Genomic DNA, 25691 nt, shown 5'->3' on the forward strand with positions numbered 1-25691 from the left:
TAATCAACCAATTGCAAATTATAACCAATCAGCAACTGCGCTGCTTCTGACACTTCTGCGGCGCGAGGCTCGTGCGCTCGAAAGAACATCGGTCGTCGATACGATCAGACTAGTTCAGAGGTGTACTGGATACCGTGCTTGGGGGCACAAGCCTATTTACGCTGCGGAGGAGGAGAGCCTTCATTTAACGAGACATTTTTACTCCTAGTTGTACGAGACTGCAAGGTGAGTAATGCGTAAATTTGTCAGACTCGATAGCTTGTGCTTGTGGTCGATATTTAGAATCATAGCAAAGTACCGATGAAGGCATGCGAGTATTCGGCGGTGAAAAGTAGGGCAGAATTCCTCAAGAATATGTGTTCAATGGCGGTTAGCAGTAGATTCAAAGCTATCTACTTCCCCATACAAATTCCGTCAAGGGCGGGATGTCATACAATTATGTATTGCTTCTACATAATTTGGTAACCTGTTGTGAGGAGTATTTAAATTGTGTTGATCACATACATGCTTGAACAAATTGCACCAGGGAGCATGCATTCTTCTTCCCCTGTGAACAAATACCTTCTGTCAGTAGTTCAGAGAGGGTGAGACCAAATGATGTACCTTGCATTCCTACTCTACACAGGGCTTGCATATATGCAGACACATTCAGTTTTATTTTCTTTGCCAGAGCATTATTTCATGCTTTGGATATAGCTAAGAGGGGTGTGCATTATGATGCTTTTTTCAACATTTTGTGTTCATTTATATTCAAGAAAAGTTGTGTGGGGTGAGAACCCATTGGTGGCAAGCATGCTGGATTTTCTAATATCTCTGTCCATACAACTTTTTTTCTTTTGTGCGTGACATTGGAATATGTACATGGTTAATATCAATGGCATACAGAATCTACATTAAAGCTGCAATATACAAACTGTTGAGCATCACATATTTTGTTATTTAGCTATGTCAGCATGCTTAGGCCTTCCTGTCTGATGTGCTGTTTTATTTTCCAGTTGAAATATTAGATATGTGGTGACATCACCCAAGTGTTCATTCACTATCTTGTACATCTGTAGTCTCCAGAAATGAGGTGGCAATGTGCAAATTATACTTTAAAACAAAGTGAACACTTCATTGTTGATTCACAGCTTAAGCTGCACCCCTGTTGGCCCTCCTAGGTGCGTTTCAATTGACTCTCAGCCATGATGATGTCTGGGGTGGCCTCTGGGCTCGTCCGCCGTCTCGTGCCCGCATGCGGGGCGCGCGCGTGCAGCTCGAGCCCGCCCAGCCACTGGACGCACCATCTGAAGTCGCGGGGCGTGCTGCGCGTGCGCGGCCCCGACTGCGCATCCTTCCTGCAAGGCCTTGTCACCAACGACATGCGCCACTTCGACGACGGCGCGCGTGCCATCTATGCTATGATGCTCAACACCAAAGGCCGCGTGCTCTTCGACCTGATCGTGTACCGGCACGACGACGACCGGGGCTTCCTGCTGGAGGCCGACCGCACACTGGTCAGCAGCCTGCAGAGCCTGCTCAAGATCTACCGCGTGCGACGTAAGATCGACGTGGACGACGTCTCGGAGCAGACGGCCGTGGTGGCCGTGCGCGAGGCGGGCGGGCTGGACGGCGATGCGCCTGCCGGCTCGCCCGACTGTACCGAGCACGGCCGGGCGGCGCACGCCACGGCGCCACTCGACCTGCCGCTGGCCGCCGGCGTGGACGGCCTGCTGGCGGCGTCGCGGGACCCGCGCCTGCCCGCGCTCGGCTGGCGGCTCGTGCTCGACGCGTTCACCGACCCGCGCGCCGCGCTGCCCGGCTCGGCGGCCGGCGGCGGCGCGCCGCGCGAGGCCCGCCATCGGCTGGGCGTGCCCGAGGGTGCCGACGAGATCCCGCACGCGGCCTGCACGCCGCTCGAGTACAGCGCCGACTTCCTGCACGGCGTCAGCTTCCACAAGGGCTGCTACGTCGGCCAGGAGCTGACGGCGCGCACCCACCACACGGGCGTTGTGCGAAAGCGCGTCATGCCGCTGCGGTTCGCGCGCGCGCCCGGCGACGCGGCGCTGGGCGGCGCCCTGCTGGGCCCGGCCGGCGGCCGGCCTCTCGGCAAGGTGCTGGCCGTGAGCGGCGAGCACGGGCTCGGCCTCCTCCGCGTGGCCGAGAGCCTGGCGTCCGCGCAGATGACGCTGGAGGGCGCTGACGGCGAGGTGACTACCCATCGGCCCTCCTGGTGGCCGTTGGAGGCGGCGCGGGACCCCAAGGCGAAGGCTGCCTAAGTTAGCCCGGCGTCACCACTCCGCGCTGCTGCGCGTTTGCGGCGCGAGCGGCGCTCGTGGTGGAGGGAGAGGAGGGTGTCGTGTGCCGGTCAGATAAGTGGAATCGCCGGGGCCGGGCCGGGTACGGTACTGAATTGTCCTCCGAGCTAGTCACGTTTGCCAATCTGTCGAAAATGCCAGCCAGTTGTCAGGAATGCACAGGCCGAACCCAGCGGCTTCAGCTCCAGTGTGGGACTCTGTGTTCTGCTGTCGCCGCCGCCGCCGCCGCCGTCTCCTCAGTTCTCAGCTCCGCTTGTGAGGCCCTGCCGTGCTACCGAGACGTCGCCTCACGGATCGGCTCCTTGCGCCTCGCACAGCACTCTCACCATGGGTCTGGATGGACTGGACTGGACTGTCCGGACCCTGCGAGCCACTTGGCTTCTGCGGCTTGGTCAGGGGCAGCTGTGAGTACGACGCGGCAAAACATGTACTAGCCAGTCGGTCTCGGAGGTTAAGAGCGCTGCTTTCGGCGATGCGCCCCAACGGTGGTGATCAGTTATTTTGTAAAACTCTTGACGTCCTTTTAATCGTGGTCGAACATTCGTTTTTGCTGAAGAACAGTGGGTGGCATCGACTGAGCTTATTGAACGCGTCGGTAGGATTGTTTTGGTGCGGAGTGTATTCCAATTCGGTGTCCCCTATCGACTCATTTAGCTCTCCGCTGCATGTGTTGGTCGATCTATCTCCACCTTCGTAGATTTCTGGCCTGATTCGGTTTCTTCGTTTCCGTAGATTGCACGAGGGTCGGTGTCTTGTTCCGCCCGTCTGCCAGCGGCGCCCCCGATCCGGTCGACGGCATCACTTCAGACGCGACCCCTCCGTAGATGGAGCCGCTTCGTGACTGAGGGCGGCTTGCGTGGGCTGAAGTGTAAATCTCAACCACAAGATGGCAGCACTGTGGCGTTGGTAGCAAGGCGCGGCAAGAGATGGCGTGGCGGCCTCTGCGGCGGCGAGGTTTTGGTGCGTGCGGCTCGGTTGACGTTTGCCTGCGAACTGGACACGTGATAACAGTGACTAAACGGATATTAGTCATATTCATCCCAAGATGAATGAACAGCATGGTAACATGAACGACCGGAAGTGACGCGGCAGCTGCGGGGTGGCCTTTCCGGACGATTTCAACGTGACGGCCTGTTTACTAAAAGCGGAAGTTCCCAACGATCTGTGATGCGCTCAAGTGTGTGGATCAGAGGCGCGCTGGCGGCTGACGGAGCCGAGACCGGGCAGCCTCGGCTCCCGGCACGTCTCTCGGCTTCGGCTCCGGGGGCCGCAGGCGCCTGGGCGGCGGCGGTCGTCGGACCGCGACGGCTTCAGCGAACACCGCGGCGGCCTGCTTCCCCGCCGCCGTCATGTTTTCCGTGTCGTCAGCTGGCAGGGGGACTGGCGGTATGCTGTTTTTCTGGTTGCTCCGCCCTATTGCGTCATGCTCCGGCTCCGGCCGGCCGCGTGTTCGCCCCCGTGCGATCCGTATGCGGCCGGCAGTCCGCCGCGCGGGCTGAATACTCGTTTGGTTGCAATACACGCCAGATTAGCATGCTGATGTCTGCTCGGGGAAGCGCCGTCCAGATCTCTGCAGCTCTGATCCTGCCCCGCGGCTCGCCGCCGAACCGGGCCGAGCCGGCCGGCCGGCGCCGACGCCGGTCACCCGCCTGCTGTGCGTGACTCTCCCCTCCCCCTCCACCTCCCCCGTCCCGTCCCCGCTGTCAGAGTTATTCCCGACAGTGCGTAAATAGCTGGGCGAATGGTCGCCCCTCGCCCCTTCCGTCAGCCGCGTCATGTGTCGGGAGCACGTGCAGAGGCTAGTCGGCGCCGCCTCTTCCGGTGGCCCGGGGTAACCGGCGGGGAGCGGCGTCCGCGGGCATCGGCCACCCAGACCGAGGGGTCGCCCACCTGAGACAGGCCGGAGCTCGGGTGACGGCGGATGGGGACTCTCTGTGGACACACACGACTGATGTGGCCGTTATTGCCGCGACGTCCGGGTCCAGTCCGGGACCGGTGAAAGCTGCCTTTGGCGGAGTTCGAGCCCGTGTCTCCTGGCTCAGAGGCGCCTGGTCGCTCGCGCTCCAGTCCCGTGTAGCGACGGCGGCAATGTCGGCTTACCTCGCTGCGGTCTGCTGTTGCGTGGCTGTTGGCGCCACACAGTAGTGGGCGCGGCGCGCGGCACAGGCAGCGCCTCTAATGAGGCCAGGGGACCGGAGCCTGACACAGCCTCCCGCCCGGCCTCAAGCGTGCAGGTGGACTTGTTCGGCGGTGGCGAAGGCAGACCGCAATTACAACCAGACGCACCAGGCGTCGCACAAGACGCCAAGCCTCAAGTGGACGCGGGGGCATTGTTTCGCCAAATAAGTGTGGGGTGGGGTGGGGAGGGGGAGGAGGGACTGAATTGTGAAAATGGTAAAACACTCAAAATACGCCAATAAACAGGCTTCTCTGCGGAATTGACCCACTTTCTTCTCAAACTTGGGTGGCTGCAGCTCAAGCTATGGCGGGCAGAGCCGAGTCCGCCGCCCCCTTGCCACCAATCCCAACTGAATAGGAAGCTGCATTCCTCGTTTGACACTTAAGCATGTGTCGGAAGAATGTCTCAGGAAGTGGGGAGGAGAACGGCGAACATCGTTTTAGGCCGACTCCGTGCAGGGACATGTGGCCCGCTTCTCTCTCTCCCCCCCCCCCCCCCCCACCCCTCCGTGTGTGTATCGCCTCATCAGCGTCGTAAAACGAACCGGTCTTGAACCCTCAGTCCTGGTGGATGTGCAGATACCGTCGGGACCGATGAATGTTTGCATTGTTGAAGTCTGCTTTGGTCTGTGGACCCCACGGGACTTGGACGATCGGAGTTTTTTTTCGAGAAATCTACATTCTGAAACCCCGATAGCATAACCAAACGTCAGAACGCGTTACAGAATGGACTAGCTTGTTTTTTGTGCACTGCTTCGTCTTGTGGCGTTTCACCAGTGGCGTTGGTGAGACTATCCTCAATTTGGTGCCGTCCATGTGCCCATGTCACCGGTCGTGGGTCGGACTGGGACAGGCGTGGCACGCTTGTGCTCGCCGTCGCCTGCCACCCATGCGGCCAGATGCAATCTGTGACCGCCGTATTTGGGCGCTCGCGGGGCGGCCTGCGCCCTGTCCCGGTGCGCCAGGCGCGGATCCTCGACCACCTGACCGCCAGGGCTCCGGCACGGCCCGCCAGACGCCATCCCACACCGCGGCTCAGCCCTGCAAGCGGCCGACGTGGCGGCGTTTCGAGCTGACTCTGACGCTGTTGGCGAGCGCCTGGAGCTGACGCGGCGCCGGCTGAGGGCTTAGTGTCTGACGTCAGCAGTCGGCGGGGCGGCGCGGAAGGTCCCATTTCTTTGGAGCCCTGATTCTGGAAATCAGAGGTGACCTTGGAATGCACCAGGGTGCATGGCTCCGCCGACGCCTGCGGGGAAACAATATGCAGCAATGCTTAGCTGGTCTCAGGAAGCCCAGGAAAGACTTGTGTATCCAACTGGACCACGGGCGGCATGGATCACGCCTTACACAGGCATCTGTGAGTGGCATTAGCCCCGAAGTTTTCCGCGGTCTTTTCCTCGTGTCAGTCACCGCCACAACCTTCAGCTTTCGGGACAAAGCCTTCCTCGCAGCCCGTACCGCCCCGACGACTTCCCGCCTCTCGAGCTTCACGTGCTCCCCTGCTCCCGGCGTCCGTCTCGTTATCGGGGCTGGCCTGGTCGATCACGAGTCTCAGTGTAACGGTGCCGGCGCCCGGTCGGCCGGGTGCGGGGCGCGTTGTCCGCCGAGCGCCGCGCCTAACGGTCGCGGCGCGCCGGACGCCGGCTGCAGCGGCCCGCAGGACGGAGGTGCGCCGGCCGGCACCAGGGGCTGCGGCCCGGCCGGCCGCGCTCACGCGGAGGGCGGCTGGACCGGGCGGCCGCGCTCACGCGGAGGGCGGCTGGACCGGCCGGCCGCGCTCCCGCTGGCGACTCGCAAGATGGCGGCTCCTCGGGCCGAGCCCAGGACTTCTCACCTCTGGCAGAGACGAGGACGGTCATGACATGACGTTAGGGAGCGTTGACGGGGTGGTTATGGCGGCAGACGCCACCTCAAGGACACGAAGCGGGCGGGATTGCTTTTTGCCGATGGAGCTGGCGATGTGGTACTAGATTAAAATCAGGTTTTGTGGAAGCTTGAAGGCGCACGCTCAGTGCCTGTATTACTTTGTTCCTGTGAGGATTTAAGATACCTTTCGCAACTTACTGCACTTTTCATTCCATGTTTTCCTAGTTTGACTGACGCAAATAGATGAATTCACCATGCCCAGGGGTGCACGCAAACACAAGACTATACGGGCACGTGTCCCCTCTCCACCTTCTAATTGTGTGGTATGTGTACGTGACTAAATACAGTGGCAAATGTCAGGTCGACACTTAAAGATAACGAGAACATGCGACACCGTCTTACGACACGCAAGAAAATATGTGCTCATGCTTCGCACCAAACTCGATGTTTCAGTGGGTCTTTTTAGTTGTGTAGTGCCCCTCCTCCCCATTGCGTAATCCTGCATACACCCCTAACTATGTCATACATGTGACGGCGATTGAGACTTTCAAAATATGACGCGTACTGTCCCGTGGAGGCCCTTGAAGGCCAGCAGCTGGATTCATGGAGGCGACCAAAAAGCGTGGATGCGACAAAAAATTCGCGATCCTTACGCCTTACCCCCTTTTCTAGACAACGCAACAAGTCTTGACAACGTTTTACGGCTGCTCTTCAAGAGTATACGTGAGAAATGCACGGGTGCAGCACGGGTCAGAAAGCGCTGGATTTATTATTTTGCATGTGGACTAGTGTTTAGCATGTAGCTCAAGGTGTCCGGACCGCACAGTTTCCACAATGCGGTGAGAACCATTTTTACCATTTGCGTTGGTTCGGAGCTTTCCAAAATCGTGCGGCTCTTGATATTTTGTGCGCTTTCTACACCTTACCGAAAATCAGTTGAAATTTATTTTCGTACCGACGCCAATTTTTGGCGTGTGCGCGAGTTTGCAACGTCATGCGCTGATTGTGTGGCGTTTGCAGAAGTAAGGTATAGCCGGCTGCCGGTTGTCCTTATCACGCACGCCAGCGGGACTGGAGTTAGAATCACTGAAGGAGCCTTACGGTAAGTCATGTGAAGCGAGGACGCACATGGACGGGGTGTACATGGATAACGTCCTTGCACTGCAGGTGTGTTAGGCAAGGATTGCTGTTTCCTTGCTGGAGCGAAAGTGGAACAACGGGCTGTGCTTTCGAACCAAATTTTAAGATGCTGTACATATTTTAATCCGCATCCTTGTTGTAGGCAATCAGTATCTTCGAAAACTAAAAAAATCGCGAGGTCGCCTTCTTATTACGGTAAACCACATTCGTCCACAAGCAATAATGGAATCGTTCGGTTCATTGTACGCTAACATGACCATTGCTCGCCTTTCCCCAGTAACGAAACAGTTGTTCCGGCGGTTAACACAACTGCGGTGATAACGTCCTTAGTTCACATACATGACCCTACGGCCTCGTCAGTGACTCTTAAGTGCCGCTGGCGCGGATGAGAAAGGCGATCTCACTTCTGCGCGCGGCCGTCAACGACAGCAGGGCGTTTTGCGCGAACGCGCGCCGAAGCGTGGCTCCGACAGGGTAAAAGTTATTCACAATGTCCGCTGCCGCCCCATTTTGGAAAGCTCTCGCACAAAATAATCGCTTACAATGTGTGGCGCGAGAGACTGTCCGCATCGGACGCGGTTCTTCCAACATATATTGTCCATGCTGTCGTTCCTGACTGCATCATGACCGTTTGACCGGGGTACTTGGAATGCAGTCGCCTCTGCCCCCTGGAGAATACCAAACGAATCGGAGGTCGAAAATATTGTTGTTTGTCGAATTTGGGGACTCCTCGCAGGAACGTAAGGAACGCACCCCACATAAGGGTGGAAACTTTGAATGAAAACAAGTGGGCATGATTCGACCATTATTCGAATCGGTAATGGCCTATGCTGAATGACCAAGTGGCCAATAGTTGAATGGTCATGTAAGTGAGCATCATTCAACCTGTTGTGATACCATGATGTCGAGCAGTTCTGCGGGCTGGAGGACACACTGTCAATGGCCGGGGGGGGGGGAGGGGGGGGGGGGTCATAGTCAGGCCTGTCCGAGGTGACCGCCCGCGTCTGCCCAAGCCCCTAGTATGACCCCGCCACTCCCTGCTAGCGACCGTCTCCCATGTGACCTTCACTGCCGACATCTAATCCCGGCGCGTGACCTCTGTCGCACGCGTCCGACCCCAGCGCCCGAGCTGTCGTCTGGCGCCGCAGTCCGCCCTCCTGTGTCAGCATGACCTCTTGCGTCACTGACATTTGTCGGGAGGCGCGGAGCGTTAGCGAGCATTGCAAAGTTTTTCAAAGGCAGTCCTTTTTCAGTGCTTCTTTTTAGCTTTGGAAGAGCGAACTTCTCATTGGTGCGGCGACGTGATAAATACTGGGAGAACATGCGCCCCTTCACACCAGGAGACCCACCCAGAGCTCCACCCACGCCTTCGCCACAAGAGTCGACCGCTCCGCCCCCCCCCCCCCCCCCCCCCCCTGCCGACCCGGATGCCTCCGTGGCGTCCTGACGCGCCGTCGCCCCCGTTACAGCCGCCGGCGGCCATGAGTGACGACACGTCCGTGTCGGAGGCCTCCTGCCGCAAGCCGCTCAAACTGTGGGACGTGCACCGCAACAACAAGCTGGGCCTGGTGGCCGGCTCGCTGCAGGAGTTCATCGACAAAGGTGCGCCCCAGCCGGGCGCGTGACGCGCGCGCCGTTGCCGGGCGGACTGGGCGGACCCAGCGACACCTGTTTCTGGCGACGGACACCCGGTCTGGTGATGGACACCCCCGCCTGGTGACGAGCACCCCTGTCTGGTGGTGGACGCGCCCGTCTGGTGACTGACACCCCTTTCTGGTGATGGACACCCGGTCTGGTGATGGACACCCCTGTCTGGTGACGGACACCCCTGTTTGGTGACGGACATCCCGGTCTGGGGATGGACGTTCCTGTCTCGTGGTGGACGCACCTGTCCGGCGGTGGGCGCAATTGTCTGGAGACGGATGCCCCTACTTAGTAGTGGACACTCCCGTCTGGTGACGCCCCTGTCTACAAGCGATAAAGTTGTCGTTTGACACTCCTATTTTGGTGTCCTGATCTCTGTTTGATTCCCTGTCTGAAGGCACTGTCGAAACTGTCTACATCGCTAGGGACCTCATATTCGTCTTGTTCTTGATTTGCGTAGGCCATAAACTCAACTCAACTCATAGGCAACCGGTACTTTCGGCCGTTGTGCTTTCTTGCCGACTTGTTGAGCTCGGCGTCCGTGGCGAGCTAGATCCAGGTCGGATAACATTCACGCCGCCGTATCCTTATTTCTTACATCCTGTGTGATGACCTTACTCTACACTTCCGTTTCCGGACGTGTGCGTAATCCATGTCATTGCGAAGGATGTTGCAATAGCGACGAAAAAGCGTGAGCGCCCCGACTGGTCAGTACAATATAGTACAATACGGCATAGTCATTGCAACGTAAAGATACAGCTGACAAGCCGATTTGGTGCCGACTGCCTGTAGCCGTTGCTCGTCTGGTGACACCCCCTCCCCCCTCCCCCCCCCCCCCTCCTGCGACTGTGGGCGTCACAGCTAGCGCAGCTGGCCCATCATTAGCCCGCTGCGTCGGGACGCTGACACTGACACTGACACTGCCGGTCCCACCGCGCGTGTTGGGTTCGGTTCGGCAGCCAGCTGCGGTCCTATCATGTTCGTAGACCAACGCCGGTCGGTAACGTGAGCGTGGTCAGCCAATTATGGGCGTTTTGGAGAGACTGAAGCTTGTAGCCCACGTACGCTGCTGCTGTTTAACACGCACGATGCCATCGGCCCGTCGTGTCAGAGTCGACCGCACACCCTGTGTTATTGTGTTGAGGTTCCTGTGGGTGCACCTGTAACTGCACGAGCGAGTCAGTGTAAACTGCGGTCACGAGAGAGGCGTCGGGCTCGCGTTTTCCTTACCGCTCGAACGCGAAATTGGCTTGCTTTGTAGCGTACTGCTAATCGTGGACACACCTCCATTTGATGAGAGATAGATTGCACGTGATTGTATCGTCCCGCTGCGTGATTGGTGTTTGGAACACAACTGATTGCTGAACATTTCCTTCGCAATCGTGCACGCGATCACGTTTGCAAGCGAACTAGTTGCATAATGCAGAGACTGCGCTTACAGCATCGCCTTGGTCATCATCCACTTCATTGTCGTGACGCATTTTGCATTTTAACCACCGCTTTGCTTTGTTCAGTCTGTGCTCGCTTGCGTCCCGTCAGTTGCGGAATAATAGCATGCAAGTCAGGTGGGACTACCACGTGCGCTTCCCCATCCCGTGTCGTTCCCTGCCGCTGCCGGGGTACTTCGGCAGGACCAGACCCTGTGTCTGACCCCACCTGCCCGTCCCCCTGGAATAACCCCTGTCCCGGACCACGTCCCCGATGCGCGGCCCCAGTCCCAGCCCGTGTGCCGGGTTGCCGGTCCCCTGCGCGGCGTCTGACCCCGCTCTCCGACGTCGCAGGAAAGGCGCGGCTGGGCGTGGACGAGTCGGCGACCGTGCGCGTGGTGCTGGAGCAGGACGGCACGGCCGTGGAGGACGAGGAGTACTTCGGCACGCTGGAGCCCCACACCGTGCTCATGATGCTCCCTCCCGGACACCGCTGGACCGACTCGAAAACGTTTGAGTAGTGAGTGCTAGCCCACCAGGGGACGGGAGGATGAGACAGAGGGAACGGGAGGGAGAGAGAAAGAGGGAGTGGGAGAGGGGAAGTGGGAGAGGGGAAGTGGGAGAGAGGAAGTGGGAGAGGAAGTGAGAGAGGAAGTGAGAGAGGAAGTGAGAGAGGAAATGAGAGAGGAGGTGAGAGGAAGTGAGAGCAGACAGACAGACAGACAGACAGACAGACAGACAGACCGAGAGAGAAAAAAAGAAAGAGAGAGGTGCGATGTGTGGTAGAAAGCTGATCTCCAGTCACCCAGGCGGTGCCTTAAATGGCCTTTTCAGGCCGGCGAGGAGAGAGGCGGCGCCGCGCGCCTGCTGACAAAGCCCGCTTTGTGGGCCGACCCTGGCGGTCATGCCGCCTGCCGTCGCCTCGCAGGACTGGGGAGCGGGACTGCCGGCCAGCTTTCCCGTCACATCCAGCTAAACCCTATTAGTGTGGTGGGGTGGGGGGTGGGGGGAGGGGGAAAGTGACGGACCTGGAGCCGTCAAAGGCGGCAGCCACAGTCGTCCAGTGCTGGCCGGCAGAGCTGCTTTGAAACGCTGATCACAATGGCTAATTCTTCATCACGGACAGTGCGGCGCCCCACACACAGGTCTCGACAGACCTGTTGGCAAAGTTCGTGTTGTGGCCTCTCTTGATCCTCATGTGGAGTTACGGGCATCGCGAGATCATGGAAAGGTCTCGGCAGACCTGTTGGCAAAGTCCGTGGCGCACATCATGTTCATCAGCCATGAGCTTTGCTGGCTTCCGTATTGTTCGGGAAACAGGAGTAATACAGACACCTCATCTGCATAAGCGTAAAGGCGTGACGAACTAGAGCACAGTGATGCACATCAAGACGTCCAGACAGGTCATTAGTTACGAGGCGTCTGGTAGCTGTGTTTAGATGGCGAAGAGTGTTATGAATCATAATACGCAACTGACCATTCGTCTGTAAATGTTTAAAAGTGGTAGGCACTGCTGTATAACGGCCGGTGCGTACCAGCCACAGTTTGAACTGCTCCGCCGGGCGCCCACTATGCGCATGTCAAAAGTCAGCGGAACCGTCCAGCCGAGTGAAGAGGCGGTGCTGGAGGATCCTCGGCATCCACATCGGCCTTGTGCAAAAGTGGACACCGGGCGTACAATGCCGCATATCGATATGATAAGGCGGCAGGCGTTTCACCCCACGTTCCTTACTCTTCGTGGAACTAGTTATAAACTTAGAACTTCGTGGAAAACGTGGATTTAGTTATACGCAATCGTGTATGGTATTTCCATCAGCACAGTGCAATACCCCGTCAGAGGAGTACACGGCAGCTCTTACGCCCACTCCTTTTAGGCCGTCAGACGCCGGGCTGGTCATCCCCTGCCGTGACATCACGAGCCTGTCCTTCCCCTGCCGTAACAGCACCGTCCTGTCCCTCCCCGGCCGTGACGTCACGAGCCTGTCCCTCCCCTGCCGTGACATCACGAGCCTGTGCCTCCCCTGCCATAACGTCACCGACCTCTCGCTCCCCTGCCGTGACACTACGAGCCTGTCCCCTGCCTTAACATCACCGGCCTGTCCCCTGCCGCAACATCATCGGCCTGTCCCTCCCCTGCCGTGACACCACGAGCCTCTCCCTCCCCTGTCCGCCGGATGTCGCACGGTTGAGTGACCCGCCTCTCACGGACACCAGAGAGAGCTTCGATCAACCCAACAGCCGACCGAGCGGCCGGCTGTATCACTTCCGATCGCTACTTAGTCTTGGCTGTGGTCAGGTGGCCCGTCGCACCTTCCGTGCATTCGGTACCCGCACGACCCGGTCTCCAGTCATTTTCCCTGCTGCCTCCCTCGCGCGATCTCTCGTGGGCCGTTGGAGTCCCTTTCCTCCTTGTTTTTTTTTTCGCGCGCTGTCCACCCTGGTCGGCGTCGTTCCTCGCAGGCTGCCATGAGGCCCCTGCTGCTTCCTTTGCTCACTTCCCGTACCCCTGCTCGGCCTTTCCTCGCGTGGTCCCTTGCGCAGCCATGTGTTTGCTGGGCTGCTCCGACCCTGGGGTACCACTCCCACTCCGGTGGTGCCGTCTGTGAAACCCCATGACTACACCGGTCGTGCCGCGTGCGACGCCATCCCCCCGTCGCCGGACGGTCCGCGCCGGACAGCACAGGCCCGTGGCGTCCTGCGCGTCCGGAAAGGGCGGTCCTCCACCAGTCTCCCCGGTGACCTCGGTGGTGGCGGTGGCAGCGGGGTGCGGCCAGACGCCGGCCCGGTAAACAGTCGGCCCCGCCAGGGCGTCACGTTGGCCTGACGGGCCGCAGGCGCGCCGCCCCGGCCGCCGCTCGCTGTATCGGGCCTAACGGGTCGCGCCGCGCCCGCGTCGTCCCACTGGGCGTCTGCTCTGGGCGGCAATCTCTGTTTATGGCGCCAGAGCAGCGCTCCTCCGGCGAAGTCGGCGGTTAGCCGGGGATAAGCAGCCGCACGCCGGCGTCAGTTGTGGATTGACCGGGCGGCGCCGCCGGAAGCCGCGGACACACCGCGGCGCCGCAGTCTGTGGTCAACCTGTCTGCGACCCGGCCAGGCTGACCGTACTCAGGCGCCATGCTCTCCCTCACTTTGCCCCTGCGTCAGTCGGTTCCCCGAACTGCAGTGGTCGAGACTGACCGCCTCTCTTTCGCCCCGGAGTTCGTGTTTTGCCCAGTCTTGCCGATCGGATCTGGCGGTTATTTGGAACATCTGCACCGGGCGCTGCACCCATCACATCCGCCGAACGGTGGTCTGTACCGCGGGCCGAGACCACGGTTCTCGGAAGAGATCGCAGAGACAACCGCCAAGCAGACAAAGGAGCCGCGCTCTCAAGGCCGGTTCTGCGAGAACGCCGTCACTTTTGTCACGTTCGCCGTGACGGCGCAATGCTCGTGGTTTTTACCGCACGTCGCTTCGCCGGATGGAAACGCCATTTTTCCCGTTGCAGCAGTATGGGCGGCAGCTGCCAGAAGCGCTTGTGTTACGCCAGTGATGAATGCGTCTGGGAATGGTTAGTCACATGTCTGTCGCTTGTCAGGCCGCCGGCGGGCCGTAGCGCGTGATTGCGCGAATTGAGGGCTCCTCCGTCTGTGCTGGCTTCGGCCAGACCTGCCTGTGGCGTCTTTGCTGGCGAGGCGGCTGTGGAGGACCGGTCTTGATAGGATCGCAGTTTTCTTCCGACGGCATGCAGGGCTCAGCCCCCCCCCCCCCCCCCCCCTCTCGCCCCTTTCCGTGACGTCAGTCCGTCAGGTACGCCCCAGCTGTGGCGTAAAGGAGCGTTTTCTTAATGGGCCGATACATTGAGTGACAGAGCAGACGGTGTCAACTAACTGAACAGAGAAATGTTATCGGGTGGCATTTTTAAGAGCGTTTCTTCACACGGAGGTCCATATTACTGACCAGATGAATGGCCACACTGGCCAGCTAGCCGCACCGCGACTGATGCTAGGACAGCATACGCTGCCACTGGGCTACGCGTGGAGCGCGGAGTAAATGTGGTGTGCCTCGTGCCTTGAAATTGTGCGTTATGTCCCTCGCCCCTGCTTTGCAGTGTCCCGGGTGCAATTCCCATGGATTGCCCGGGATGCATTGTCTTAGGCAGCGGTGCAGGGTTATGGAACGGTCGCTGACTTAGGTGGAAAGACCACTTCCCCGGACCCCACACACAATTCGCATCAGTTTTCTTTTTCGGAGCTACCATTCTTTGATGAAGCTGCCATTCCAGTGTGAGCTCTGCGATACGCTAGCCATGTTACGTGTCCACCAAGTGTAGCGTCAGGCCATCGCAGTCCAGGCCAAAAGTTCTGCCCTCGCACCACAGTGCAGATAGTTCGGCCGTCCGTCCGACTCGGCCGTCCCATCGTTGGCAGTTTGGTCTGCTATGGTTTGCATGGACTGCAGTGCCGGCCCTTCGTGATCTGCAGGATAGTGCCGGCCCTCCGTGATCTGCAGTGTAGTGCCGGCCCTCCGTGATCTGCAGTATAGTACCCACCCTCTGTGATTTGTAGTGCAGTGCCGGCCCTCCGTGACCTGCAGTGTAGTGCCCGCCGTCTGATTTGTAGGCCAGTGCCGGCCCTGCGTGATCTGTAGTGTAGTGCCGGCCATGCGTGATCTGCAGTGTAGTGCCGGCCGTCCGTGACTTGCAGTGTAGTGCCGGCCCTCCGTGACCTGCAGTGTAGTGCCGGCCGTCCGTGATCTGCAGTGTAGTGCCGGCCCTCCGTGATCTGCAGTGTAGTGCCGGGCCTCCATGATCTGCAACGCAACGTTGGTCAGATGGCGCATCATGCCGCCACTGTTACTGCTGCCGGCTTGCCGCTGCTACTGCCACCGGGCTGCTGCTGTTACTGTCGCCGGCCTGCCGCTGCTACTGCCACCGGGCTGCCGCTGTTACTGTCGCCGGCCTGCCGCTGTTACTGTCGCCGGCCTGCCGTTGTTACTGTCGCCGGCCTGCCGCTGTTACTGTCGCCGGCCTGCCGTTGTTACTGTCGCCGGCCTGCCGCTGTTACTGTCGCCGGCCTGCCGCTGCTACTGCCACCGGGCTGCCGCTGTTACTGTCGCCGGCCTGCCGCTGTTACTGTCGCCGGCCTGCCGCTGCTACTGCCACCGGGCTGCCGCTGTTACTGTCGCCGGCCTGCTGCTGCTACTGCCACCGGGCTGCCGCTGTTACTGTCGCCGGCCTGCCGTTGTTACTGTCGCCGGCCTGCCGCTGTTACTGTCGCCGGCCTGCCGCTGTTACTGTCGCCGGCCTGCCGCTGCTACTGCCGCCGGCCTGCCGCTGTTACTGTCGCCGGCCTGCCGCTGTTACTGTCGCCGGCCTGCCGCTGTTACTGTCGCCGGCCTGCCGCTGTTACTGTCGCCGGCCTGCCGCTGCTACTGCCGCCGGCCTGCCGCTGTTACTGTCGCCGGCCTGCCGCTGTTACTGTCGCCGGCCTGCCGCTGTTACTGTCGCCGGCCTGCCGCTGTTACTGCCGCCGGCCTGCCGCTGCTACTGCCGCCGGCCTGCCGCTGTTACTGTCGCCGGCCTGCCGCTGTTACTGTCGCCGGCCTGCCGCTGTTGCTGCCACCGGGCTGCCGCTGTTACTGTCGCCGGCCTGCCGCTGTTACTGTCGCCGGCCTGCCGTTGTTACTGCTGCCGGCTTGCCGCTGTTACTGTCGCCGGCCTGCCGTTGTCGCCATCGTCAGCTCGGCAGGCTGCGCCGTTGCGCCGAGGCTTCCTAATGTCACCTGCACCGGACACGGTGTGGGCTTCCCAGCGCTGCCTCTCGTGTGCGTGACGTCATTGGTGGAACTTCTTATGGGTGTTGGGAGAGGCGTACGTGCGCCTGTGGTATATAAAAAAAAATGCGGACTAAGTTTGCGGAGACTGAAATTGACACGGGCGTTTTTCCAACGATTCTCAAAAATATCCATCGCTGCGGAAGCGACGTCAACGTTGCTAGTAAACACGCCTGGCTGTTCGATCTAATTTCAACCACTGTCTGTACACAGGATTAGAACGGCAGTGACCATAGCCGCTGCACGCATGGCTCAGAAAGATAAATATACAATGATTTCAGAGTCGCTGGTTCAAAATCCAGAGCAACTGTAGCGGAAGATTCCTTTCAGTGTCTGAGGCAATTCCGCCGCTGCTTCCGTTCCACAACACCCGTGCTCGGTCTAATGTTTGATATGCGAACTGCGCTGCTGCGGCCATTGCGCCGTGCTGCTTGGGGCATGCATGGTGAAGGCATGATTTTACCGGTGTGGTCTGCTCATGGGTGAGATGGAGGTAGAAATCAGAGACTTCGATTTTTGTAAGGCCCTGCCCCTACCCTTTGCGTTGTTAATGTGCCCTCTTCCCGCTCCCCATGTTGGTTTGGTGCTTCTCAATATTGTTAATTTAATATCAGAATAAATTGGTGGAAAGTAAAACATCACGCAGAGTTGCCCCGCCTCCTCCCCCTAGACCATTATTTGATGGCATGACTACTATGCAGCCAAAATAAAGGACTTTTAGACAAATGATGAAAGAAGATCATTGTTATCCAAAGCAGCACGGGCTAAATCCGTCAAGAAAGACAGATTTGGGGAACGTTAAGGTTGTCGGGCCCACAGTTCAAACTCCCCCCCCCCCCTCCCCTCCCTTCCCCTTCACTAATCACAGACGCAAAACAATGCTCCTGGTGGAAAGCTGAAGGCCAACTGCGCACTTCGGACCTATTCCTGACATATGCAGTCGCAAACTGCGTAGGTTAGCAGTGTCATGTTACGAGACCCGGCCTCACGGGTCTCTGTGCTGCGGGGCGCCGCGGTCACGGCCATCACCGGCGTTCGTATGCGTTCCGCTGACCGTCAGCACGGTCCACTTCGCCCAGCGCCTCCTCTGCCGTCACCTCAGTACGGTCAATTTTGTTCACCAGCCTCTTTACAGTGCGGTAAATAGCGTTCACCGCCGTGCCGGCAGGACCGTCCATACTCTCCACTTCCTTGCCGTCAGTGTGGTCCACATTGTTCACCGCCGTGTCGTCAGCAGCGGTCCATATTGTCCACCTCCCTGTCGTCAGTGCGGTCTACTTTGTTCACCGCAATGCCATCAGTACGGTCTTCATTGTTCACCGCGGTACCATCAGTACGGTTTACATTGTTCACCTCCCTGCCCTCAGTACGTTCCACATTGTTCATTACCGTGCCGGCAGTACGGTCCAGATCGAGGACGAGCCGGACGCGGTGGCGTCGGCAGGCCAGCCGGCAGCGCGGCGCGCCCAACTGCTGCAGCGCCTGCGCGCCGACCCCGGCTACATCGCGCTGCTGGGCGGCACCGACCTCGAGCTGCTGGGCGAGTTGACGCCTGACCTGGCCGCCGGCTACGACGCGCAGTTCGTGGCCGATATCCAGGAGGCCAGCTGCCGCTACCTGGACGGCAGGCGCGATGTGGAGGAGGCGCTGAGTTTCCTCAAGCACTGCAAGAAGAACGGCAACTGAGGGGCGAAGGAAGCGGCGTGAGCGGCGCACGCCGAGAAGGCGGGGACGGAGGATGCGGCGGAGCGGAGGGTGCGGAGTACCGCTGTAAGCGCTGCAGAGAGGGAATTCGTCGTTGTTGGGAGCATTCTCCGCGCTCCTGCCAACGTGCGTGCCAGCAGCGATAGCTGGAGGCGCTGCTCTTCACGCTCCCGCCGGCGTCAGCGGTGCGGGTGACGGATGCGCCGCGGCGGCAGTCCGGTGTCCCGGCTGGTCGCGCTCGTTTCCCGTTGCGATCCCAACAGGGTGTGTGGAATGAAGGCTCAACTCGCGCGCGGTGATGTTTGGCGACCGTTGTTGTTTGCCGCGCCGGGCGACGCCGGCTTCCCGTGTCAAACACGATGGGTGCGATGCGGGCCAGGCGCGGCGTGAGGGTGTAATCGTCGTCTGTTCGGGATCAGGTCTCTTCTTGCTCAGGGGCGTCGCCGTCTCCGGGCGCGTCTGAAGGCTCAAGGGTCGCTCGCTGGCGTGTCTTTTCTGTACCTTTTTGTACGAGCCGCTCTTGGTAAGGGAAGAGCGGTTTTGCACTGGTCGCCCGGCGCGAGGCGCTCTCCCAGTGTTGGTCGTAGTGGTGGCGTTTGAGGTAAGAAGGCTAGGCTGTTGTGTGTGTGTGTATGTGTGTGTGTGTGTGTTCTTGTTGTCATCTCTCATCCCGACCTGATCTCCACAGCCGTGCTCCCTTTTCCTGACGCGTGACGCCAGTTCCCGGCTCTGCTGACCTTCCAATCGCCTTTAACCTCCGAAGCACTTATATCAGGCATAGATTGGCGTTGTTAATCTTTAACCCTGAAGCCCTTGAATGATATCGGGATCGGTATCGGTTAAATAAAATCCCATTTTTTACGATCAGGCATAATGATAGCGTTATGTGTACTCGGCTACAATCTTCCCCTCCTGCCTAAGAGCATGGTTGAAAAATGTGAATAATTCAAGAAAACCAATAAATAGCCGAGAATGAATAACAATACCTTCTGGTATCGATAACGAATAGAATCGCAATCGGTCAGTGGCGCAGCGAAGGGAAGGGTTTTTTGGCGCCATGCTCTCCCTCCACCTGGAGGTGGTCTGAGACTTCCTGGAAATGAGGGGTCAGTACTTCGTGACAGATTAAGACGTCAAAAGAGTTCTAAAGTATACAAACCAAACCATCAGGCATCAGAGAAAATCTCAAGCTTAAAAACATTCAAATATGAAAAACAGATCCCTTATAGCAGAGGCGCCTTGGCTGAAAGTGCCGCTTTTGTTTTGTTTGGTGTCATTCTAGGTGAAATCATGGCTATGCACTGTCATCGGTGTGTGGAATTAGGCATGGTGAACCACCCTTTGAAGCCTTGTGTAACTTTCGAACGTGGCTGTAACTCTTGAATAATATTCTGGCTGTCGAGTCCACCCTACTGTCACCATCTTTTGGCTCCCTAATTTTTCAGTTCCCTCGATTATCCTGTTCCACTGAAAACAACCTTTGGGAAAAGCACATTTATTCTTAAACCAGATGTCAAGTTTGCTTGCTACACTATCCCGTTAACCTCACCCTGATCTTTGAAACCATTTCGCGGGCTTGAGCCTCGGCGCTCCTGAACCTGGCTGCCGATGGTGGGAACCGTCGGCAGCCAGGTTCGACCAGCCAGGTATCCAGCCAGCTAGCCGGCCAGGTATCGACAGTCTCTCTCTCTCCTCTCTCTCTCATCTCTCTCTCTGCCTCTCTCCTCTCTCTCTCTCTCCTCTCTCTCTCTCTCTCTCTCTTACTCTCCTCTCTTCTCTCTCTCTCTCCTTCTCTCTCTTCTTTCCATCTCTCTCTCTCTCCTCTCTCTCTCTCTCTCTCTTTCCTCTCTCTCTCTCTCTCTCTCTCTCTCTCTTCTCTCCTCCTCTCTCTACTCTCTCTTTCTTCTTCTCTCTCTCTCTCTCTCTCTCTCTCTCTCTCTCTTCTCCTTCTCTCTCTGCTCTCTCTTCTCTCTCTCTCTCTCTCCTCTTCTTCTTCTCTCTCTCTCTTCTCTCTCTCTCTCTCTTCTCTCCTCTCTCTCTCTCTCTCTCTCTCTCTCTCTTCTCTCTCTCTCTCTCTCTCTCTCTCTCTCTCTCTCTCTCTTCTCTCTCCCTTCTCTCTTCTTCTCTCTTCTCTCTCTTCTCTCTCTCTCTCTCTTTCTCTCTCTCTATCCTCTCTCTCTCTCTTCTCCTCTCTCTCTCTCTCCTCTCTTCGCTCCTCTCTCTCTCTCTCTCTCTCTCTCTTTCTCTCTCTCTCTCTCTCTCCTCTCTCTCTCTCTCTCTCTCTCTCTCTCATCTCTCTCTCTCCTCTCTCTTCTTCTCTCTCTCTCTCTCTTCTCTTCTCTCTCTCTTCTCTCTCTCTTCTCTCTCTCTCGCCGCTATCCAGGCCTTTCCCCTTGAAACCCACTACAGGGTACACAACCCCCGGTCCAGAACACCATCCCCGGTGGAGGATACCTTCCTAGTCCAGAACAGTCTCGGTCCAGAACGCCACCAACGGCCCGGAAAATTACCCCGGTCCAGAACACATTCTCGGTCCAGAACGGTACCAACGGCTGAGGACGCCGACTCCGGTCGGGGACGCCATTCCAGGCTAGCAGCCGGCGCGGCAGACCACGTCAAGGACGCCCGCTCTGGCCGGGTGAACGGACCGGGCCTGTCCCCCTCCCTCCCCCGGTCCAGGTATGCCGGCCGAGGCGTGCGGTGTGAACCTGCGACGCACCTGGCGCGCTCGCACACGATCTGTCGTGTGCAGAAGCGGCGGCGTCTCTCGCTGGACTGGTGGTACACTTCGCACCACTGAAATGATATCGTGGGTAGAAATGGGGAACCAGTTGGGAAGTGGGAATAGTTAGATCTTGACGTGCGTGTCTTAAGACTAAGCAGTTCATAAAATGTGTGTTGCTGCAGTTAACGGGGAAATTGTCACACAGAAAGCATCGCGTGCAGTTGCGCCACGAAATATAGAAAGGAAAAATGTCATCTGAGCCTCGTATGAACTGAGTGTCTTCCTGCCTGTTTTGCTCCGCATTCGCATCTTGAATGGACTTTTGAAATTTTCTAGGGGCGCTGCAGTAATGCTTATTATTTGCCGCAGAGGGCATTTTGTGAGTATGCGATTAATGGAGAAGCCCGTCAAACCGATGTCAAACGATGACTTCTCCACCGCACCTCCTATAGCAAAATGTCGCATAGTTATTAGTGGGAGACCATTGAGTGGTGTAGATTCCGTGGTGGTTGCTTAACATTGTTTCGAAAAGAACATCCTCTCTTCCATGTATTGTGTGACCGTTGCATTCCTGCGCATGTTCGGATTCGTGAGCATCGAATCAGCAGATGGTGATAGTTCTGACCGCTGATGTAAGTTTACTTCGTTTTATATAGCCTGGATGTCGCTGGTTCTGTTGCTTCCACTTGGGCTCGGCATGCCGACCGCTGTACGGTGCAAGAGATGACCCAGTCAAGGACGTCTAGGTGACACATCACGATGAGATGAGCGTGGTCTTCGCTTTGCTGTTTATGTGATAAAGCTCGATTTGCAAATTGATGTTCGCTGCTTCAATAAACAGGCGGAATGAATGTCAGTTGAAATCTGCTCGGTGGTCCGTGATTTGCATGGACGGAGAGTGATGTCGCGCACAAGAATGCTCAAAACAAACGAAAGCTATGTAAACCATGGGTTGTTGATATCCTATCCTTTATACCCATTTCACTCCTATTCACCCGGACCAGCAGCCTGATCTGTTTACTTCTCTACCACCACATCCTGACCCTACATGTCCATGTTTTTTCGATAACACGCACAATTGTGGCCTCCCTCAATCAACATATTTTAAGCTTTATCGAACAGGTGTGCTGGTTACTGCCTCAATGGCTTTCCTCCTTTGTTCGACGAGCCGGTTTAAGATGTACTCATGGGGCCACGCACGTCTGTTCCCGGCATAATTCTGAAGAAAGGAGGAAGGATCTCGCGCGGCTTCGAACTCGTCGCCCAGCGACGGGGAGGTCAACCGACGGGGAAGGTTGATGCACCGAAAACAACGGACCATGCGCCATCCGCTCCACCCCTCCCCCTCCCCCCATCGGCGGCGGCTGGACGCGCCCGTGCCGCTGCGCCGTCTGCGCTGGCGTCCTACTTACGCAGGGGACTGGACGGCCCTCGATCCGTCAGACCCCCCGCCGAGCGGGGACCCGCGTTGCGTCAGTCCTTCGCTCTCGCTTTGTGGCGCCCGGCGTCTGCGCGCGGAACGGTCCCGCGCCGCTTAGCCCTGAGGTCAACTGGCCCCGGCAGAGGCTACGGCGGGTCCCAGGCGGCGGCGGCGTCAGTAGGCGCCAGAGCTAGGCCGGTGCGCAGGCGCTCCGCCTCGATTCGAGGTCCAGTGGTGGTGTAGTCAGTTGCTTGGCCGGTCGCGGGTAACCGCGCTACACGCAGCCAAAATGTTTGATATTTTTGGCTCGGTGCAGGGTCTATTGAAGATAGACACCGTGTGCATCGACAATAACATCTTCCGCTTGCACTACAAGGCGACGGTGGTGCTACTGGTGGTGTGCTCGCTCCTAGTGACATCTCGCCAGTACATCGGCGACCCGATCGACTGCATCGTCAATGGCATCCCCGGCAACGTCATGGACACCTACTGCTGGATCCACTCGACGTTCACCGTGCCGAAGGCGCTGACCAAGGCCGTTGGCGAGACGGTGCCTCATCCCGGCGTGGACACGGTTCAGGAAGGAGATGAGGTCAAGCACCACAAGTACTACCAGTGGGTGTGCTTCGTGCTCTTCTTCCAGGCGGTGCTGTTCTTCGTACCGCGGTACCTGTGGAAGATCTGGGAGGGCGGCAAGTGCAAGATGCTGGTCATGGAGATGAACTGCCCGATCGTCGACGAGGACGCGAAGCGGGACCGCAAGAAGCTGCTGGTGGACTACTTCCAGATGAACCTGCACAACCACAACTTCTACGCCGTACGGTTCTTCTTCTGCGAGGTCCTGAACTTCGTTAACGTTATCTGCCAGATGTACTTCACCGACATGTTCCTCGGCTATGAGTTCACCACGTACGGCTCTAGGGTGGTCCAGTACGCCAACATGGATCAGGAGGATCGGCCGGACCCGATAGCGCTGGTCTTCCCCAAGGTGACCAAGTGCACCTTCCACAAGTACGGATCCTCAGGCACCGTGGAGCGGATCGACGGCCTCTGCGTCCTCTCGCTTAACATCATCAACGAGAAGATCTTCATCTTCCTCTGGTTCTGGTTCATCGTCGTGGCAGTGGTGACGGGTCTGTCGCTGCTGTACCGTCTGGCGGTGGTGATCTCGCCCCAGGTGCGCCTGTACCTGTTCCGCGCGCGCGCCCGCCTCGCGCCACCGGAACAGGTCGAGACGATCGCGCGCAAGAGTCAAATCGGCGACTGGTTCCTGCTCTACCAGCTGGGCAAGAACATGGACCCGCTCATCTACAAGGAGTTCATTCACGATCTCTCGCGCCGCTTCGAGGGCAAGGATACGCCCTAGGACACGTGTTCCCCGCCCGGAGAGGCACAGGGGAAGGCGGGGAAGGCTGTGCCGGCGGCCGCCGCCGCGGCGCGGGCACTCCTTGGGCTGCGGGCTCCTCCCCGCGTGATAGCCGCGTCTGCCCCTGCCCCGCCGCCTGTCGGCTGGTGGGCACGTGGTGACACGTGCCCGCTTACGATCACGTGGCGCCACGTGCCCACGTTTAGAGGACCGCATGCACGCACCGTGGTGCGCGTGCCGAGCTTGGGACAGTACGACTGGCGTGGAATGATCGCTTTGTGACAGGAAAAACCATCTCAGAATTCGATGATAGCATGGCGGCTACTGTCCACATCTTTTGTATACGTGAAGCTATCTCAATTGCGCCATACTGCCGCATGGAATGCCTTCCATTTCGTACAGCTCATGCTCTGTGGAGATTATTGAGGCGTGCATATACCTGCCCCTGGAGTGTTTTTAGCTCGAGTGGAGTGATTGCTGGTTCAAGGGGCCAACTGTCAGCTCATATGACTATTTTGTGGAAATAAACGAAATGGCTGATAACACGAATAATTGTTGTTTTACTTTGTGTGGCGTATGCCATCTCAGGAGACAATCTTACACATCGACACCGTCATTTGGGGCCTTACGGCGCGGTCACCTGCTGATGCTACACGGCGTCACCTGCCCCTCTTTGTGGCAGGAGAGTCGGAGACTGCGGGGAAGCGGCCCCGGGCCTTTGCTTCCCTAATGCGCGGTTTAACCATCACGCCATTGGCAACCCTGCACATCGACGTGAGGCGGTTATCGGCGAGTTTTGAAACAGATTCGAACTACGAGCATGGATCGCGTCGCTCAAAATGTGCCCACCTCCCTCTAGCAGAGGCGCACGCACATTCATGTTCATATCCACCATGGACCCGCGCGAGCAATAACACGGGCATCGTCAAACCTACCCTAACCTTGAATAATGGTCAACTCACATCTCGTGCTTCTGCTTAAGGGATCTGCAGCGTATATGCTGGGGCAGCGTAACTTTAAGGTTCTCCGGGTCCAGCAAAGTGACGGGTAATGTTGGGGCTATGCATTTATGCTCGGTTAAGTGGATGGGCCCACCGGAAATAGGTTTCGTGTTAAATGCGTGGAAAGTCTTATAAACTCCTACGTCACGCAGCCCCCTTATTTTCGCCAAGGATTCCCTTGCATTGTAATGATTTGGCAAAATTAAGGCCTTAACGTTGAACTTTGGAAGACAATTACCTCACAAGTGTGCTCCACTTGTGAGGTAATTTACGTCGAGGGTAGTTAGAGCAAATGAGCACGCAAGTAGCAATATTATCGAAGCTTTGTGAACGTTGTGATTGCAGGGTGCTTCATGGAACCACAATTTTGTTCTCTTAAAAAACTGGAAACATTTTTGACCAACCCGATCGCTTTGAGAAGAAGTAGCACCGTTTTCCACGGCAAAAAGTACCGGACCCGTGTCCTCAACTTTGACAAATGTTAACGTTTTAACTCAAGCAGGTAACTTGTGCAGAAAACGTCAAACCACACCCTAACCCTCCTACGGATCAATGCTGGAGCAGCTGCCTCAGCAATGCCTTTCCCAAAGCACCCGAATGTCGCAGGATCGTTAATGTCCTTTGTCAAAGTGGCGCAAATCGGCCACCAGATGAAAAAGGCCCATAGTCAACGAGGCCCATCCGAACGGTAAGCATAGCGCGGCTCAAAATCCATTCCCCTCCCCCCCCCCCCCCCCCAGCGGCAATCCCCACTCTTATTTGGCTCCTCCCACTTCCGGAGCGGCGTGACCCTGTGGTGACCTCTGGCAGCCGACGGGCAGCGCGCGGTACGCCTGTGAGGCTGAAACAGCTGTGCTCTGAGTGTGCGAACCCCGCCGAGTTTTAACTGGTTAGGCTGCTGAACGAGTGTTGCATTACATTTTACATTATGAGGCTTGTCGCTGACTCGAGCGCGATCGGACTCGATTCCGGAATCGATCCCTAGTTGTTCGGGATAACGTTCAGAATCAGCGCCATTGGCTACACAGCTGTAATAAATGAGCAAGTGTTTCGCATGATTTGTGTCAATCGGAATGCATTTGGTGCCGCCATGCAAATGCCTGGCTTTC

The 25691-nt window shown here is 57.8% G+C and overlaps 2 protein-coding genes across 2 annotated transcripts; both read left to right on the forward strand.

Moving 5' to 3' along the window:
* Positions 1–74: 74 nt before the first annotated feature.
* LOC119102676 (putative transferase CAF17 homolog, mitochondrial) lies at positions 75–3815 on the forward strand. The gene is made up of 4 exons (XM_037226134.1): positions 75–225; positions 1161–1655; positions 1860–2701; positions 3030–3815. Exons 2-3 carry the CDS (start codon positions 1185–1187, stop codon positions 2256–2258), a joined length of 870 nt encoding a protein of 289 aa, XP_037082029.1. The 5' UTR covers positions 75–225; positions 1161–1184; the 3' UTR covers positions 2259–2701; positions 3030–3815.
* Positions 3816–22375: 18560 nt separating this feature from the next.
* Inx2 (innexin 2) lies at positions 22376–24133 on the forward strand. The gene has a single exon (XM_037226781.1). The coding sequence runs from the start codon at positions 22505–22507 to the stop codon at positions 23579–23581; it is 1077 nt and encodes a 358-aa protein (XP_037082676.1). The 5' UTR covers positions 22376–22504; the 3' UTR covers positions 23582–24133.
* Positions 24134–25691: the final 1558 nt, after the last annotated feature.

Source organism: Pollicipes pollicipes, unplaced genomic scaffold, assembly GCF_011947565.3.
Source record: "Pollicipes pollicipes isolate AB1234 unplaced genomic scaffold, Ppol_2.1 Scaffold_5724;HRSCAF=6776_pilon_pilon_pilon, whole genome shotgun sequence".
NCBI classification, from domain to species: Eukaryota; Metazoa; Arthropoda; class Thecostraca; order Pollicipedomorpha; family Pollicipedidae; genus Pollicipes; species Pollicipes pollicipes.

What these genes read in the sequence shown, in the direction of transcription:
- LOC119102676 (XM_037226134.1), top strand. Translation starts at nt 1,185, where the DNA reads ATGATGATGTCTGGGGTGGCCTCTGGGCTCGTCCGCCGTCTCGTGCCC. An exon ending in ACTGTACCGAGCACGGCCGG is followed by an intron (nt 1,656 to 1,859) that starts GCGGCGCACGCC and finishes GGCGTGCCCGAG; the next exon opens with GGTGCCGACGAGATCCCGCA.
- Inx2 (XM_037226781.1), top strand. Translation starts at nt 22,505, where the DNA reads ATGTTTGATATTTTTGGCTCGGTGCAGGGTCTATTGAAGATAGACACC.